Source organism: Nyctibius grandis, chromosome 8 (genome assembly GCF_013368605.1).
Source record: "Nyctibius grandis isolate bNycGra1 chromosome 8, bNycGra1.pri, whole genome shotgun sequence".
NCBI classification, from domain to species: Eukaryota; Metazoa; Chordata; class Aves; order Nyctibiiformes; family Nyctibiidae; genus Nyctibius; species Nyctibius grandis.
In genome coordinates, this window is record NC_090665.1 from 47593568 (window position 1) to 47612552 (window position 18985).

Genomic DNA, 18985 nt, shown 5'->3' on the forward strand with positions numbered 1-18985 from the left:
GCACAAAAGTAATGTTACCTACAGAAAATGTACTGTCGAGTGTAAAACTTGAATGTGTGAGCAGTGTGAATGACACGACCGATGGCCCGTGGGTTTGAGTGGTGCCCTGTGGACATGAGGGGTGAACCTCTTTGGTCTCAACAGGAGGTGTGAGAAGCAACGGCACCTCAGATCCTTGTCTCGGAGGGGTTTCATCACAAACCTACAGGAGCTGCCCCATCTTTTGGGTAGGAGGGGTGGAAGGGCAAGGGCCCAGGGGAGGAGTAGGAGATCAAACATCCCAGCCTCCGGTACTAGCCTGACACCGACCAGGTCCTGGTCAGTGTTTGGCCCACTGGCTATTTGTCACCTACCCCATATCATAGAATTGTTAAGGTTGGAAAAGACCTAAAAGATCAAGTCCAACCATCGACCCAATGCCACCATGCCCTCTAAACCATGTCCTGAAGTGCCACATCTAGACATTTTTTGAACACCTCCAGGGATGGTGACTCCACCACCTCCCTGGGCAGCGTGTTCCAATGCCTATTGACTCTTTTCCGTGAAGAAATTCTTCCTAAGATCCAGCCTGAACCTCCCCTGGAGTAACTTGAGGCCATTTCCTCTCCTCCTATCACTGGTTACCCGGGAGAAGCAGATAAAGCTATCTCAGCTTTATCCTCAGAGAAAATCCACCAACCACAGTGTCCTGCTGCCTGGGTGATCGTGGCCACCAGGAAGGTGATATTAGCATTGGATCCATTTTGTTTTCCTTAAACCTTGCAGGTCTTTTGCAGCCAAGTGGTCCCTAACGTTTGGATTAGGTAAGAAGGTCAACTGTTAAAAAGTAAAGAAGGAAGAAGGATGGACCCAGTGGGCCAAGATCTCGGCTTGTGTAAACTGGGGTCACTGCTGACTTCATAGTGATGCCATTTGACATGGGCTCAGGATCTGTCTCTGTCAGCGGGTTTCTGCCCTGCGTATCTGCGCAGGCCAGGGGCCGTGTTTGTAGGTGAGTTATAATGCCTTCAAATTCCGTGTTTACATTGGAAATATTTGACAGAGTCTTAAATAAGCACTGCTACCAGGTGGGCTTTTAAGAAAGACGATATTTATAAAACGTGTAGTGGCTGTATCTGAACTTAACAGCTTCGTGCATTTGTATGACTTTGTGTTTACAATTTTCTCATGAGTTTTTTAATGATACAGAATAGTTGCTAACTGGTCAAATAAACAGAGAACCTCTTTGCATATCATTGCACTGCCGTGGTTTTATGAGTGAAATTGCTTTCTAGTTAAAAGATGTCTGGGAACAAGCTAAAGGGATGGTGTCAAAATAAAAATCATACACTTCAAAACGTTCCCATTCTCATCTGGGATCAGGTTGGACATTAGGAAGAATTTCTTCTCAGAGAGGGTCATTAGCCATTGGAAGGGGCTGCCCAGGGAGGTGGTGGAGTCACCATCTCTGGAGGGGTTTAAGAAAAGCCTGGACATGGCACTTAGTGCCATGGTCTAGTTGCCATGGTGGTGTCAGGGCAATGGTTGGACTCGATGATCCCAGAGGGCTCTTCCAACCTCGTATGGGTGTTTGAGGAAATCATCGATGTTCAGATACAGGCAGGTCTTTTACCATGACCTGCAGCTGAGGCTGGAGGTGTGCTGGCAGTTCCCTTAATGCCGTCCTCTGTACGACTCCCTGCATGTTAAATAAAAGGTAAAAATATCAGGAAAGACTAAAGTCACCGTTCGACTTCTTCTTGAAAAGGAAGAAAAGTATCATAGCAATGAGAAAATGCTACTGATGTTCAGATCAGTCTTCCCAGCCTGTGTTTACATGAGCCATAGGAGGATTTTTCATACCAGTAGCCCTATTAACTTCAGCGCATAAACCGTCTCTTCTTGTGCTCATGGGTTTGCAGGATTAAAATCGCTTGTAAATGTTAATAGATAACACGTTCAGCAGCCTCGCAGCGTTTGTGTTTTCCTTAGCTGTAACACTGCAGAGTCATTCTACCTCTATAAAACTCGTGGAGGGATTTTAAGGTGGGCCAAATCCATCTCCAAGATTGGTTGCTTAATTAACACAAGGCCTCACAGTGACAGCATTGCAAAACAAGCTCCAGCGCTGGCCCTGTGCCTTTTTCCACTTCACTGGATCTGCTGCCCATATGTCTCAGCCTGCCAACACAGAGCATCGAGTGCATTTTAATAGCTGCTGTTCTTCGAATAATTTTATGACTGTGGCAGCGACTTTATAAATGTCTCTTATTCTCCTGATGATACAGAATCAATATTTTAACAGCATCTTTTTTTTGTTTTTCTATTTTTCCATTCCAGGAGCAAATTCATCAGTTGCTGATTTCATGCCTACATCATCATGGAACATCTCAAGTGAATTGGATAAAGGTAAGTGGACAGAAAAAATATAGAAAGATGTGAAATCAGATTTAAAAATCTCAATAATTCTTCTTGACTTGGCCAAATGAGCAAGGAAACGGGTGAGGGAGCATTTAAGATAAAACTTGTTTGCCTTGTGATCATCTGACATTTAATTACGTGTGGTTCTGTGATTTCTGGAGAATGCTGTGTTCATTTCTTGTACCAGTAAAATGTTCCACATGGTAAAAATATTTCAAGATGTGAGTTCACAGAATCACAGAATCATCACAGAATGGTTAAGGGTTGGAAGGGACCTCTAGAGATCATCTAGTCCAACCCCCTGACAAAGCAGTTCTGTTGGTTTATGAACTGCTTGACATTTTGTCTGGTGGATCTTAGGATTTGAACTCAAAATTAACAAGCATCAGGCAGTCAGTTTGCCTCGATCTGTTTTGTGATGAAATTTTGAGGCTTTAAATTAATAGAGGAGGAAAATACATTTGCAGGTGGTAATTATGTGTGATTTGGAGCTCTCGGAAGGGTATACATTGTGAAAAAAGGGATATATTTCTCATTCCCCTTCATTTTGTAAATTATGCACCACCAAGTATTTAAGCCAAATTGCTTAGCTTCCTCTAGCCCTTACTGCAAGGCGGTGGCCTGCAGCTCCTGGGTCAGTCTGGTCTTTGAAATGCTTCTAACGTAACGTGGACATGGCACTTAGTGCCATGGTCTAGTTGCCATGGTGGTGTCAGGGCAATGGTTGGACTCGATGATCCCAGAGGGCTCTTCCAACCTGGTTGATTCTGTGATTCTGTGTACGGTGGAGGATGCTGTTAGCCACACTAACAGGGTCATTTGTCAGCCACTCTTTTAATTTACTTATAGCTTTGCCAACCATTAACTATTTTGACTGAAATTTCCCATAGTTGAGTTCTGCCACAGATGGTTTTTCCAAATGTTTTTGTCTGTATTTTGTTAATGTTTTTTTACGAACATGTGGTCATAATGTTTTATGTTTAAGCATAAATATGTTTTCTGTGCTTAAGTATGAAGAGAATATGTAGTTCTGGGTACTTGAAGGCAAGGCTGACACATTCCCACCAGGGAAGAAGCAGGACTTTCTGGTGATCCAGGACACGTTGGAGAAGATGAAAGTCAAGGGGCTTGTGCTTACTGGTGGGAAAGGGAGAAAAGCACGTAGTCGTTGAGCAGAGGATTCCCAATTCACAGCACATTGCTGAAAGAAGGCCCTGACAGAATGGATGTCTTATCCCACTGCAGTGGGATAAGTGCCCATGGCAGGTGCCTATGGGCACCATGGTCACCCAGGTGCCCATGGCAGGTCCGGGCTGCGCACAGGGAACGTCCCAAAGCCGCAGAGAAGTCAGGGTGGTGGTTCCCCAAAACAGGATGCCTGCGTGTTTCTTACTTGTTTGGCAGCTTTGTTTGGTTTTTCAAAAAGTAAGAAATAAATAAGTGGCCTTGAAAAAGCAAGTTAAGGCCACAAAGCCAAACACTCAAAAGTCAGGAGATGCAAGAGAGAAGGCGACCGGACAGTCTTCAGGCCTTTTACAATATCCTTGTCAGGCAACCTTTACTAACCTACAGTTAGTAGGTTAAAATCTACAGGGTAAATTTTTCTCTAGGAACCCACCCCATGATCACAGGAGAAGACAGGGTCACGTTTTGTTGAAGTGGTGGAAATATTTTTTGCAAATGATCATCAGGGATATGTTCTTTGTTCTCTACTGTGAGCCCAAGGGTTCAATGGTAAGGTGCCCATAGATTGCTCTACATTGCAGGGAAAGCTGTGTGCCTCCAACCAAAATCTGGATAGAGGGGAAGGTACAGAAGAGTTATTGAAGGTTGTGTAATTTTACAGTAAATTGTATCTGATCTGTGCTGAAAAATAGAATCACAGAATCAACCAGGTTGGAAGAGCCCTCTGGGATCATCGAGTCCAACCATTGCCCTCACACTACCATGGCAACTAGACCAGGGCACTAAGTGCCATGTGCAGTCTTTTCTTAAACACATCCAGAGATGGTGACTCCACCACCTAGCCCCCAGTAGCTCCTTTGTTGTTGTTCCTAGTGGGAGGTTTGTGTAGACTAGTTTCTTATGACCAGGGTGATTTTTAACCTATATTTTGGTTAGGCTTGCTACCAACTGGTTGTTCAAACACTCCTGTTTTTCAGTAGCACGTGCCTCAGGTGGGCACTCTCCAACGCCTTGGTTTGGCTGACATAGCTAGGGGACAGGGAGAGGTGCCTGGTGGCAGCACGGGCTGCCTGCCTTCTTTGGCGTCCTTCAAAACACCCTCCATGCCGCGTTGTGCCAGCCAGGGTTCAGATGTCCCACCCTGGCTGCCAGTGTGGCGGCTCTGTCGGAAAGCAGCAGCTCCAGAGCCAGCAGAGGTAAAACTTGGGGCTGCTGCCACTGTCCCAAGACATTGGAAGGGGCTGCCCAGGGAGGTGGTGGAGTCACCATCTCTGGAGGTGTTTAAGAAAAGACTGGACATGGCACTTAGTGCTATGGTCTAGTTGCCATGGTGGTGTCAGGGCAATGGTTGGACTCGATGATCCCAGAGGTCTCTTCCAACCTGGTTGGTTCTGTGATTCTGTCCTGGATGTTGAGTCATCTTATTGCTCAAAGTGAAGCTTACACCTTCTGTGCCAGCGCCGAGCCTGGCCTCTACGTTGGTAATTAAACCACTTTCCGCGTTCCTTCCGTGGCACCTGTTCCTGAGCTATATTGTCAGGTAAAATGAAGTCTTGCGCTTCTAATCCGCCTGGAATGCGGCAATTAACCACTCGTTGGGCTGAATCCTACATTCCTGGGGGATTACCGGCCCCTTTGCTCACGCTGATTAGCATTTAGACGGCTGTAAGCTTACACACCTAAACACGGATTTACATATGGGATTAAAATGCATTTGCAGCCCAAAAAGCTTAGTCAGAGGGGCGGATTCTCCCCGTGTGCCTACAAGCAAAGTGAGGCGCACACGTTTTGTCTTGTCTAAGAGAAAAGCCGAGGCTTTAATGTGGGAGCTGCTGGTTCTACTGAAGGTCTTTGAAACTCTCGCTTGTACGAAGCCAAATATACGGCAGCGCACGCTGACGTGGTGAGTTGAAACCTCAGAGGAGAAAATTAGGCGTGCACTTAGTTTCCATTTCTTTTGCAAACAAGCATCGCAAGAAATCAACATCCACTTGTCTTTGCTGCAGTCAGCCATGAGGTCACGCAGGCGTCCCAGTAAAACTCATTTTAAAGCCTATTAAGTTCACCACATGAAAGTGGTTTCCAGCCAAATTTCCCAATTAAATGGCTGTCTGCTTTAAGTGGCTCTAACTCTACCTGCTGCCTTTTGGAAATGAGCATCTCTTCCTCAAATACGTGTTTGGGAAGGAGGAACTGCTCATCATCTTGCTAAAAAATATTCTGCATTTTGAAAGAATTACTTAATATGGTGCTTTCCTCAGCTCGGTGAGTTCTGCAGTGATTATCTTACAACTGAGCCCTATTCAGGTTTCAATTTCTATTAAATAAGCTAAATCGACAGCATTAAACAGTTGCCTGTTTATTCTTTTTAACAGGAAATGAATTTAAAAGAGACGCAGCCACCCGTGAAGAGCTGTTGAAAGCAGCGATTGATGGGAGGGAGGAGGTGGTTTCTCACCAAAACCTTAAAAAAACAAACAAACTGTGCATAAAAAATAAAAAATACTCAGTTTTAAATAGGGGAAATTTAGCTATGAGCATTTCTCTCTCTTTTCTGACTGGTAAATCGTGGTGTGCAGAGGGAATGTCATGAGGGAAAAAGAGAAATGAAAGTGTAATCTGATAAATATTTAATTATATAAGGAGAAATAAGTGAACTTCAGGGAAAAATGGGGCTCGGCGGTAGCAAACGCTCATCTCAGGGGGTTGGTGTCAGGATGCGAAGCCGTTCATCCCCACGTTGCGAGTTGAGATTTCCCTTGGGCTGGGGAGGAGATGTCCCCCAGGGACCAGAGAAGCTGTGGCTGCCCCCGTCCTGGCAGTGTTCAAGGCCAGGTTGGACGGGGCTGGGAGCAACCTGGTCTAGTGGAAGGTGTACTCGGCACTGGTGAGGCCGGACCTTGAATACTGTGTCCAGTTCTGGGCCCCGCACTTCAAGAAAGATGTTGAGGTGTTGGAGCGAGTCTAGAGGAGGGCGACCAAGCTGGTGGAGGGTCTGGAGGGTCTGACCTACAAGGAATGGCTGAGGGAGCTGGGGGTGTTTAGCCTGGAGAAGAGGAGGCTCAGAGGTGACCTTGTTGCAGCCTACAACTACCTGAAGGGAGGTTGTAGTGGAGTGGGAGTCGGCCTCTTCTCCCAGGCAACTAGCGATAGGACAAGAGGACACAGCCTCAAGCTTTGCCAGGGGAGGTTCAGGTTGGACATTAGGAAGCATTTCTTCTCAGCAATGGTCATTAGACATTGGAATGGGCTCTCCAGGGAGGTGGTGGAGTCACCATCTCCGGAGGTGTTTAAGAAAAGCCTGGACATGGCACTTAGTGCCATGGTCTAGTTGCCATGGTGGTGTCAGGGCAATGGCTGGACTCAATGATCCCAGAGGGCTCTTCCAACCTGAGTGATTCCGTGATTCTGTGTCCCTGCCCGTGGCAGGGGGGTTGGAACTAGATGATCTTTAAGATCCCTTCCAACCCAAATCACTCTGTGATTCTGTGACCACAGCTCACCGCCTCGGGAGGCTCGGAGAAGTCCCCTCGTGCGTGCTCCTGCGTGGCCCCGTCGCACAGAGCACAGACCACTCCTGACGCTCGCCGTGGCACGGCCGTTTGCTTTTGGTGGCTTAAAGCAATTTCCTTATCCGGAAATTGTTTGACATCGGCTGCTGCAATAGGCGATATCTGAGGCAAAACCAAAAGGCCAGATGAAATAGGGAGTAAGTGGAGTTCACAAGGACGCTCTGCCCTGGTGCCGGCTTTTAGGGTCCGTGCTCCGTTCTTTAATGCGATTCTTTTTTGGGGTGTGCCAGCGGGCGAGGCAGGTGGCCCCGACCATATTTTAATCTATCTTTCTTCCTGTTGTTTAAGGCACTCTGGTTTCTCACAGAATCCCAGAATCAATCAGGTTGGAAGAGACCTCTGGGATCGAGTCCAACCATCGCCCTGACACCACCATGGCAACTAGACCATGGCACTAAGTGCCATGTCCAGTCTTTTCTTAAACCCCTCCAGAGATGGTGACTCCCCCACCTCCCTGGGCAGCCCCTTCCAATGTCTAATAACCCGTTCTGAGAAGAAAAGGTTCTCGTGTCTCCTTGCCTGTGTGTTGCCTCCCCTCTCTCCCCTTACACCACGGGACAAGCTCCTGCTCCAGCTCTTTGTTTGCGAAAGCTTCCGATTTACTGTGAGCTCTTCTTTTCCCTGAGCCTTATTTAGAAAGGTTAAGAGCCCTTCATTCAGCTGCTTCTCTTCCACAAAAACAATTGTGGAAGGGTAGGCTTTTCCCTCCATCAGATATCGGTTTATTTACAGTGAAATAGATAGGCCTGAATTTGAACGAGAGCCTATTTACATCTGGTACAGAAGAGGAATTGTTTGGGAACTCTTCATTCTTAGGCAAAGATAATATTGGAGTCTTTGCCAAGAAAGAGTCAGCTTTGAAATATTATTTTCTTTTAACTGTGAGTAGGATTCAACGTCAGTGGACGTTCACTCTACAGAACTTATAAGAGAACGATGCCATCGCTGCAGCTTCCCCTGATCAGGTCCTCCTGGTTCCCCCCTGCCCACCTGCAGCTTCCTCAGGAGCTCCTTTCACCATGGCAGCTCCCTGACCGTGCACAAGGATGTGTATGGCCGTGGTTGAGCCAGAGCTGAGGACACCAGAGCATGTTATCTCAGTGCTGCTACCTCCTCCTCCCAGAAGCATTTCACTTGGTCCTAGAGTTTCCAAAGAAAACCTATTAGTGTGAGTGTTTGCAGATTCTGCTTATTTTCCTTTCCCTTTCATGACCTATCTGCTTTGGCAAACGAATGTAAAACGTTAGAATGATTCAGGGTTGGGAACCGTTTTCATTTCCAGACATTCCACGATCCCAAGCCCAGGCTTTGAGCTCCGCACCACTCCCAGCCTCTCTGTGTGGCATAGACACAGAATCACAGAATCAATGAGGTTGGAAGAGCTCTCTGGGATCATCGAGTCCAACCGTTGCCCTGACACCACCATGTCAACTAGACCATGGCACTAAGTGCCATGTTCAGTCTTTTCTTAAACCCCTCCAGAGATGGTGACTCCACCACCTCCCTGTGGTGACTCCACCGCCTCCCTGGGCAGCCTGGTCACTGTTGCAGCAGCACTCAGCAGTCTCGTGGTGCTCCGGGTGTTATACAGAAAGCAAACATTCCCCGGAGAGTGTGGCAGCAAGAGTCAGGATTTTACAAAACACACCCCAAATCACTCAGTGGTTTGAAGTTAAGCTGGGATTTAAGTGTTTGAAGGCATATGAATACAAGGATCACCTGTAGCAAGCATCCCTCCTTGGATGGTGTGGGCATCCAGAGCAGAAGATAACTGTGGAAGGCCAAAACAGGGGATGGGAGAGCTGCAGTGTTTGCTCCACTACCCTGTGCGTGGGACTGCGTGTCATTAACTTCTTGGAGATCCTTGTGCAGGCCCAACATGCCCTGGCAGGGTGGGTTGGACAGCAGCTACAGCACCAGAAGGGGCTGCAGGACATCCTGGTGGGCACATCCATGCTGCTGATGGACCCTTGGGTCTGGGCGCTTGCCCAGTGGAGAACCCAGCCTTGCACTCCTTACTGATGGAGCCAGGCTAAAGCTGTCAGGTCACAGAATCGCACAGAATCAATCAGGTTGGAAAAGACCTCAGGGATCATCGAGTCCAACTGTTGCCCTGACACCACCCTGTCAACTAGACCAGGGCACTAAGTGCCATGTCCAGTCTTTTCTTAAAGGTCCTTCCAGGCAGGGATATGACGTGGCTGTGAGCTCTTCTAGGGAAAATCTTTCTGATATCCCAGGGAGAATTGGACTCTGAGGCAAACTACATCTTAAAAAACATAAACAAAACCAAACGTGGAGAAAACCAGGTGGATCCTGACTTTAGCCCCAGTTCTTTAGAGATTTCCAGATTTTCTTTTGAAATCACGGGATGTGAATTTGATACGCGTGGTGAAAGGGGAAGAATTACAGCTTTCACATTCATGCACAATTTACCTTTTTATTTTCCTTTATTATCTGGGGGATATTCGGTAAATCAAGCTCCCCTGATGGGGCTCCGGATTCTGATTCTATTTGTGGGGTCCCGTTAGTAGCGAGGCAGTAAATTACTGCTACTTTGTTTGAAAATTTTTTTAGCCACAGTACATTAGCTCCTTTTGTTTGCTTTTCCACTGACGGAGTGTACGTTTTTATTGGAGAATTTGTGTTTCTTGAATGTCTCGTTTATAAATAATACAGGGTGTGAAATTTGAAGGTCACCTAACACAACCTGAAAAAGAAACCACCCTGAGTAACGTTGGGCATTTGTGGTGAAAATCTTTCACAAAATGCTTCACTTACATTGGATTTTTTTTATATAACATCAGTGTGTGCAGTAAATATCTGACCATTATACATAAGGTAACTATATATAATAAACTTTTCCTGGTTCATCCAGCTATCTTTGTTTATTTGAAAGATTGATAGATCAGAGGGTCAAGGGACGTGTTTTATTGTAAGTTTCTGTTCCAAATTTCCTGACATTTTTTGGTTTAAAAAAAAAATAGACCTTTAAAAGGCACAGAAGGGGCTAATAAGAACCAGATCCTAAAGTGATGCTATGTCAAAATGTCAAAAATAACAGCTTTTCTTTGACTCCACAGCATTAATCTTGAGGCACATACCTTTCTATACACCCTTCCTTTAATAGTTTGAGTTTTTGTACGTGGCTCTTTACTACAGAGCAGCTTCTAAAGTGACAACAAAATCCCTTGATGGTTTTCAGTAGTTGGGTTTATAGCTGGATGTGGACATTTGTTTACCTCTTCCAAATCACGTTTTTTTTGTGATAAAGTTTAGAGGCTTCCTACTTGTGCTATAAAACTGGTTCCTGAGTAAAGAAAAGCTTCATTTCCCCTTGCCAGATTATAGCGTCAAAGCTATCACCAAGACATCCGTCCTTCAACCTGGAAGTTGGCTCATAAAAGGAGAGGCAGATGTGAACTCTCAGATGCGTGTTAAGAATTCACATTGGCATGAGGGGCAGCGAGTTGTCCAGTTCCTATCCAAAAGCAGTGGGGTTCAGGTGCTCAGCCCCAGATAATTTTTTGAAGTCAGCAGGCATCTGTGCTCTGGTTTCCCTCCACAAGCCCTCCATCCCCTATGGCCCAGGGCAATCTGTAAGCTGTGAATGATGGTTGAGGTGTTGGAGCGAGTCCAGAGGAGGGCGACCAAGCTGGGGAAGGGTCTGGAGTGTCTGACCTACAAGGAACGGCTGAGGGAGCTGGAGCTGTTTAGCCTGGAGAAGAGGAGGCTCAGAGGTGACCTTAGTGCAGTCTACAACTACCTGAAGGGAGGTTGTAGTGAAGTGGGAGTCGGCCTCTTCTCCCAGGCAACTAGTGATAGGACAAGAGGACACAGCCTCAAGCTTTGCCAGGGGAGGTTCAAGTTGGACATGAGGAAGCATTTCTTCTCAGCAATGGTCATTAGACACTGGAAGGGGCTGCCCAGGGAGGTGGTGGAGTCACCGTCTCTGGAGGTGTTTAAGAAAAGCCTGGACATGGCACTTAGTGCCATGGTCTAGTTGCCATGGTGGTGTCAGGGCAATGGTTGGACTCAATGATCCCAGAGGTCTCTTCCAACCTGGTTGATTCTGTGATCAGAAAGTAACAATTAATTCTGAGAATCCCAAATACAGCGAATGTCACATGTGGACATCTGAAAAGCCCTAAAGCCTCGGGCAGTGGTCAGCCTGTTTCAGTTCAGTAGATTATCCTCAGGTGGCACTAAACACTCTGGATAGTGTCTGGGAAGAGAACGCCCAACACGCAGCTGCAGCGTGTATCCCGAATTGAGTCTTGCACATACACATGGCTGAGGAAACTAATCTGAGAAGAAGACAGGCAAGCAAAGGCAGTGGAGTATCTCCTTTTGTCCCAAGACAGTTGACATTGAATGTTTCCGCATGATTGTCTGGACTTCTTTAACTCCGATATTCTTCATACGGATTGATTGCCAAATCATCGGTTGGGTGCGGTATCCCTTTTCTCCCACTGTCATTCCTCTACTTTTATTCATTTAAAATGAGGGAAATTCCAGCCAGGAGTCTGCCTTTTGCCACGTTTAATAACAAGGGTCTGTTGATCAGACCTGCAGATTGAACCTGCTGAAAGTTGTCCTCCTTTATGAGTTACAAGCAGATCAAGCAATCAATGGTTAATCCTTTTTCCAAGCGAGAAGCATGTCTATGGCCACACTTCAGTCAGAAATCCTGCTGGTTCCTTCTACAGCTGAACTGGAATAGCTTAAAGCTCAATTTGATTGAACATATGGAACAACCAGCAAGTCCCTCCAGCATGTTCAGGCTGGGTGGGCTCTGGGTTGTTGACTTTCTCCAAAGAGAAAAATTCCACATAGGAAATTTCCAATAGTATAAGCTCAATGATGGTGCTGATACATGTGAGTACGGGGCACGTCCAAGTGTAGCGTCGGACTGAACTAACGTGGATCATCCAGAGCTCTGAATGAATGAAAATGCTTCTTTCCAGGCCAGTATTGTAAATCGAGCAGCCTGTGTTGGACCCTCTGATGTACCTAGCAGGCTCTTTCCCTTTAAACACACTTTATAAGTTACCAATCTTTAAACTTAGCCGTCTTACAGGCACTGGCTGGGACACTTTCTGCATTTCTTTTTGCCAGTGTATGCTAGGACACAGAATCAGAATCACAGAGTCAGTCAGGTTGGAAGAGCCCTCTGGGATCATCGAGTCCAGCCATTGCCCTGACACCACCATGGCAACTAGACCAGGGCACTAAGTGCCATGTCCTTCTTAAACCCCTCCAGAGATGGTGACTCCACCACCTCCCTGGGCAGCCCCTTCCAATGGCTAATGACCCTTGCTGAGAAGAAATGCTTCCTAATGTCCAACCTGAACCTCCCCTGGCGAAGCTTGAGGCTGTGTCCTCTTGTCCTGTCGCTAGTTGCCTGGGAGAAGAGGCTGACTCCCACTTCACTACAACCTCCCTTCAGGTAGTTGTAGACTGCACTAAGGTCACCTCTGAGCCTCCTCTTCTCCAGGCTAAACAACCCCAGCTCCCTCAGCCATTCCTCATAGGTGAGCTGCTAAACTTTTTGGTGCAAAAAGGTCAATGCAATAAACAGTCTGGGTCAGGTGGTTGCTTTACACCCTGCAATGCAGATTTGAACTTTCAAATCAGGAATTAAATTTATTCTCCGGTCCAGCAGCTGGAAGTGGTGTCCCCACAGCTGTAGGTTTGCTTGAGAAAAGGTTGGGAGATGTTCCTTTCCAGAGAAGTGTTGTTACACGTCTGTAATGGGAAGTGACTTGGTACACTGGCCTCCCTGTTGCACATGGATGAAAGCTGTTTTCAGGCTTGTGACAGCTTGAATGGAGACTTTAATTTTAGCTTTTCTTTGAATATTCCAAAAGATCAGAAGAGCATAAAGGAAAAGATAAATGAAACAACAATTCTTCTCATAAAAAGAACATTTCAGGGTCTAATCCTGCATCCCCACCGTGCTTTAAACACCTAGTGAAATCACAAACACATAGCACAGTGCTTGGGAGAAAAAAGGTGTCACTGTGGCCAGCAAAATCCTTCTCTAAGCAAACAGGGTGTTACTGCTCTAAGATGTGTCTTTGGTAATTTAAGATAGAGTAACCATGTGGTCACAGAGGAGATTAACATTCCTTGGCCGGAGAGGACGAGCTTTTATTTTGAAAGCCACCTGGGTTCCACTTAAAAGTAGTAGAATACTTCAGGATTTATTATGAGCGGGCAGGCTCCTATTTAACAATGTCAAGACGTAGCTGTGGAAATACACACACTTTTCTTCTTTTGAGACACGCAACGCCCTACATTTCGTCCTTGCACAGCTGGTGCTATTCTGTAACATCAAACCAGCAAGAAGTTTGGCCATGAAGGATACCTAATATTTAGATTTTATACGCAGTGTCTCCAATTTATGCGCTTAGAATCATGAAGATGACTTATGATGTGTTGTGTTTGCCTTGGCAACGGCTCAAAACCAGAAATATATTTCAGGTTTGGCTTTCCAGATATTATCTCAAGTCATTTAAAAGTTCATTATAGGGCACCCGCTAGTGCTGCTATAGTAAAGGGGCTGTCAGCATTTTTCAAGGGTTTATAACTCAGCCATTAAAAAAAAAAATCTCTGTGGGCTGAAACTTGGCATTCAGGGTCTAGGCCCAGCAGTAAATTGTTTTTACAAATTAAAAAAAAATCAGTTTGACTATTATTAAATTATAGGTGGGCTAAATTTTATTTAGAACGTTTTCCGGCTATTCTCCCATACTTCTGTAAATTAAAATGTTTCCAAAATGTTTTTATAGAGTGCTACTCTAAAATATGGACTAGCTTTTGTTACGTTCTTGAAACCTTGAGATTGCACTTAAAATATAATGACAGTGCTTATCCCAGCATAGCACTTTTCACCTTCAAAGTGCTTTACGAGCATTATCTCATTAATGTACATAACAGCCTCCCCATGATGTAAGAGGGATTATTATCCTCACTTTATAGCTGGAGAGGTTGAGCCAAAAGGTTTAAGGCTGTTTTTAAAAGGACTTAGTTGCACAAATCCCATGTGAGCTTTGATTGGCTTTGGGTGTCTACTTCCCTTTGGCTCTTCTAAAAATCACAACTGAAGTGATTCACCCAAGGCTACTCAGAGCCAGGATTAAAACTCAGACTTTCCAATGGCCAGTGCCACTAGACTGTTTGATTCTCAGAAGCATGGTAATTGCTTTGTACATAAGAACCGTCGTGGTTCCAAGAAATTCTTCTTTAGGTCAGAGGGAGTCAACTCCCTTGAATACTGTGTCCAGTTCTGGGCCCTGCATTTCAAGAAAGATGTTGAGGTGTTGGAGCGAGTGCAGAGGAGGGCAACCAAGCTGGGGAAGGGTCTGGAGGGTCTGACCTCCGAGGAACAGCTGAGGGAGCTGGGGGTGTTTAGCCTGGAGAAGAGGAGGCTCAGAGGTGACCTTATTGCAGTCTACAACTACCTGAAGGGAGTTTGTAGTGGAGTGGGAGTCGGCCTCTTCTCCCAGGCAACTAGCGATAGGACAAGATGTTCCATTTGACGGCCTCCTAGCCGTCAAGGAGCTCCAGAGTTCACAGAATCAATTAGGCTGGAAGAGACCTCTGGGATCATCGAGTCCAACCATTGCCCTAACACCACCATGTCAACTAGACCATGGCACTAAGTGCCATGTCCAGTCTTTTCTTAAACACCTCCAGAGATGGGGACTCCACCACCTCCCTGGGCAGCCCCTTCCAATGGCTAATGACCCTTGCTGAGAAGAAATGCTTCCTAATGTCCAACCTGAACCTCCCCTGTCTGAAGCAGTCTTTGAAATGTTATCAGGAATTGTATAAATGACTGTGTTATAGAAATGTTAACGTTGGATAATTAAATGCAGTTATCCAGTTCCATGCTATTAGCGTGACTTTATTAAACCCAGATTGTGGAGAGAACCCAAGAATACGTGCGCTGACTTAGATTACGCTTCCCGGTGAGGTTATTAAGATAGCAGGTCAGAAACGTTTCTAGTCTGGCAATGAAGCATGCAGAAATGATTCGGGAGAGCTGAAAGGCCAATCTGACACCTTCGGCGAGAGACATGGAGCCCTGTTGTCCGTCTTCTCCAAGGGCCAGGATCTCTGCCCTTGTTACCCGATACACAGATTTCCTAATTAGGTCCAAAGGAGCGTAGGTAAAAGTAGGGGTTTTTTGCACAGTGTCATAGCTGCACATCAAAAGGCCGAGTTGATCAGCAAAAAAAAATGTGTGGGCAGTTCCTTTGTGCTAAATGTTTATCCTAATGGCTCCTTGGGACCAAGTGAGAACAGGCACGCATTGTATAAAGTGCTGTGCAAATACAGGGTAAGAGCTGAGGTGCTGAACAGCTTAAATACAAAGGAAAGATACGGATAAATACAAAGGAAAGAGACTGGTGAAGGGTCTGGAGGGTCTGACCTACGAGGAATGGCTGAGGGAGCTGGGGGTGTTTAGCCTGGAGAAGAGGAGGCTCAGAGGTGACCTTAGTGCAGTCTACAACTACCTGAAGGGAGGTTGTAGTGAAGTGGGAGTCGGCCTCTTCTCCCAGGTAACCAGCGACAGGACAAGAGGACACAGCCTCAAGCTTGGCCAGGGGAGGTTCAGGTTGGACATTAGGAAGCATTTCTTGTCAGCAAGGGTCATTAGCCATTGGAAGGGGCTGCCCAGGGAGGTGGTGGAGTCACCATCTCTGGATGTGTTTAAGAAAAGCCTGGACATGGCACTTAGTGCCACGGTCTAGTTGCCATGGTGGTGTCAGAGCAATGGTTGGACTCGATGATCCCAGAGGGCTCTTCCAACCTGGTTGATTCTGTGGATACGCTCAAAACAGAATGAAGGGAGTAGCTAGTGAAGACATGATTAAAGTAAATAATTAGGGAAGCGAATTAGTTAGGCAAGTTAGTTGGCCAAGCTGTTTTTATACGTGTTGGAGATTTTTTTCATGCTTTTAGGCAGGCTTATTGCTGGAGTTAACAGTGGATGTACCTGAGAACAGTGGAGCATAAGCAGCACAGTACAAGTTTACTTAGTGATAGGCTTTTCTTGACCTCCCGCTCGGCTCGGAGAGCACAGGAGCAGAACACGGCCTCTGGATTTCTCCTTCTTGGGCCGCCCTGCTGGGACAGCCAGCACATGATAATGGGCTTTGGCCACTAATGACCACCATTAGATTTGAACCCGTGACACGGAGATGAAAGCCCGTGTTTCCCGTTCCCCGTACCCCATCCATCTCGCTCTGTGCCTTTAAAGGATTTAATTAAGTGTTGAATACAGTTAACTAGAAATAGTCCCCTTCCTGAATGATGCAGAATGAAATAGCGCTTGACAGTAGAAGGCAACGCTCGCAAATGGATTAGGGGAGATTAATTTTGCTAAATTATGATTTAACATTCTCTGTTTTAACAAAAGAATTCTTGATCTTCTGCTTGCACATATCATGAGAGGTATTTCATATTTAAGATAAACTTTAGCACTCTTAGCAAGGAAAATAGTGAGAAAAAAGTCTTCAGCTCCTAGATATGATTCTTATTCCTCATCTGTGCAGCGAGTGCTTACAAATCAGTGACAACATACTGTCTTGCTGCTGTGCACATCAATTAAAAATGGCTCTGAGAAGGAAAAAGAAAAAAGGAAAAAGAAAAAATAGAAGCAGTGTTACCTCCTTTTTCTGTGTTGAACGAAGCTGAATAGGATGATGTTGTGAAGGAAGGAGTGTATGAGGGAAGAGAAGTCTTCAAGAAATACGACGTTACTGTAGTGCAATGGAAATTCCAAAATTTGTTCCTTTTATTACCGTGCAAAACTATGTTGGACCTGTTGCTGGCCCTGAAACATCAATGAGTGAGTATTATCATTTAATACTTTTTTTTTTTACGTAACAGATTACTTCTTGACGCTCGATGAACCTATGAATAACATAACCACCACCCTTGGCCAGACTGCAGAGCTGCACTGTAAAGTCTCTGGCAATCCTCCTCCGACGGTCCGTTGGCTGAAGAACGACGCGCCGGTTGTCCAGGAGCCCCGGAGGATCTCCTTCCGTGCCACGAGCTACGGCTCTCGGCTGCGGATAAGGAACCTCGACACGACGGATACTGGCTACTTCCAGTGCGTGGCGACTAACGGCAGGAAGACCGTTTCTACCACTGGTGTGCTGTTTGTGAAATTTGGTAAGTTTTCTCTTTTTCAAGTGTTCAAACTATTGCTTAGAAGAACAGCTGTGGAGAAAGGTGTGTTTATCCACTGGAAATGAATGCCTTGATGTAGTGGTGTCAGCTGGTCTGATTCAGTCTATTTCTGGGAGTGTCTCTGGGATGGCAGCTTATCCTCCCCGCCTGGTTGCTCTTTGCTCAGCTGAGGTACCCGTGTTGCTGGCTGTAACGGTGGCTTTTACTGCATAAAAGCCTGTTGGAAGCAGGACTGAAACACAGGGGTCACTAAACAGCAGTGTTTATGGGGCAATCCCAAGCACAAATACAGTCTGGGCGGAGAATGGATTGAGAGCAGCCCTGAGGAGAAGGGCTTGGGGGTGATGGTTGGCAAGAATCTCACCATGAGCCGGCAATGTGCACTTGCAGCCCAGAAAGCCAACGGTGTCCTGAGCTGCATCCCCAGCAGCGTGGCCAGCAGGGCGAGGGAGGGGATTCTGCCCCTCTGCTGCGCTCTCGTGAGACCCCCCCTGCAGTGCTGCGTCCAGCTCTGGGGCCCCAACATCAGAAGGACACGGAGCTGTTGGAGCGAGTCCAGAGGAGGCCACGGAGATGCTCAGAGGGCTGGAGCCCCTCTGCTATGGAGACAGGCTGAGAGAGTTGGGGCTGTTCAGCCTGGAGAAGAGAAGGCTCCGGGGAGACCTTCTAGCACCTTCCAGTACCTGAAGGGACTACAGGAAAGCTGGAGAGGGACTTTTTACAAGGGCAAGTAGTGACAGGATGATGGGGAACAGCTTTAAACTGAAAGAGGGGAGATTGAGATTAGATATTAGAAAGAAATTCTTTGCTGTGAGGGTGGTGAGACCCTGGCCCAGGTTGCCCAGAGAAGCTGCGGCTGCCCCCTCCCTGGCAGTGTTCAAGGCCAGGTTGGATGGGGCTTGGAGCAACCTGGTCTGGTGGAAGGTGTCCCTGTCTGTGGCAGGGGGGTGGAACTGGATGATCTTTAAGGTCCCTTCCAACCCAAATTTTTCTATGATTAATTTGCTACCTGAGTGGATTCAGACCAGACAAGACAAACTATTTTATTCTCAAGTGCCTGAGTGACCTCCTTTGTCTCTAGTAAGTGAGAAATTTCAGCTTGCGATATAGATTGGAGGCATGTTAGTGATATATATACCTGTCAGGTAAAATAAGCACTTTTTCTTCAAAGTCAAAGTTTATATTGAGATAATTGCCTTCAGAGCTGATCTTATGACTGAGAAGATTCCAAACAAGAAACAGGTTTTGTGTGTCTTCTCCTCCACCTCCACATTCAGAGGGAAATAATTCACTGAGATGAAGATGTTTGCACAGAGTGCTGGTTAATCCTCTTAGGAACTGGACAAATAACACACAATGGATGATGTATGGGATGAGTTTCATAGCCTTTTTTCATAAATCTCCCACATTTTCTAAATTCTAATGAGAAATTAATCATTAGATAGTCTCTCATAAGGCAGTTGTTGTCCTTTAGCCTGTATCTGAGATGTAGGAGATGTTTATCTGGGCAATGATACTTTTATAGATGCTTCTGTAGAAAACAGTATTTTTCTTCTTTCTGGAGCAATATTTAATCTCACTATTCAGTTTCTAGAGCAAATACTCATTAGTGTGGACTC

At 46.1% G+C, this 18985-nt stretch overlaps 1 protein-coding gene across 2 annotated transcripts in view; it reads left to right on the forward strand.

The window, feature by feature from the left end:
• ROR1 (receptor tyrosine kinase like orphan receptor 1) overlaps positions 1-18985 on the forward strand; it is a 195927-nt gene that overhangs the window by 131353 nt on the left and 45589 nt on the right. For both annotated transcript variants that reach the window (XM_068406878.1, XM_068406877.1), the window contains exons 2-3: positions 2320-2388; positions 17061-17348. In XM_068406878.1, coding sequence (XP_068262979.1) covers positions 2346-2388; positions 17061-17348 — 331 coding nt within the window. In that variant the 5' untranslated portion in view covers positions 2320-2345. The remainder of the gene's footprint in view (positions 1-2319; positions 2389-17060; positions 17349-18985) is intronic.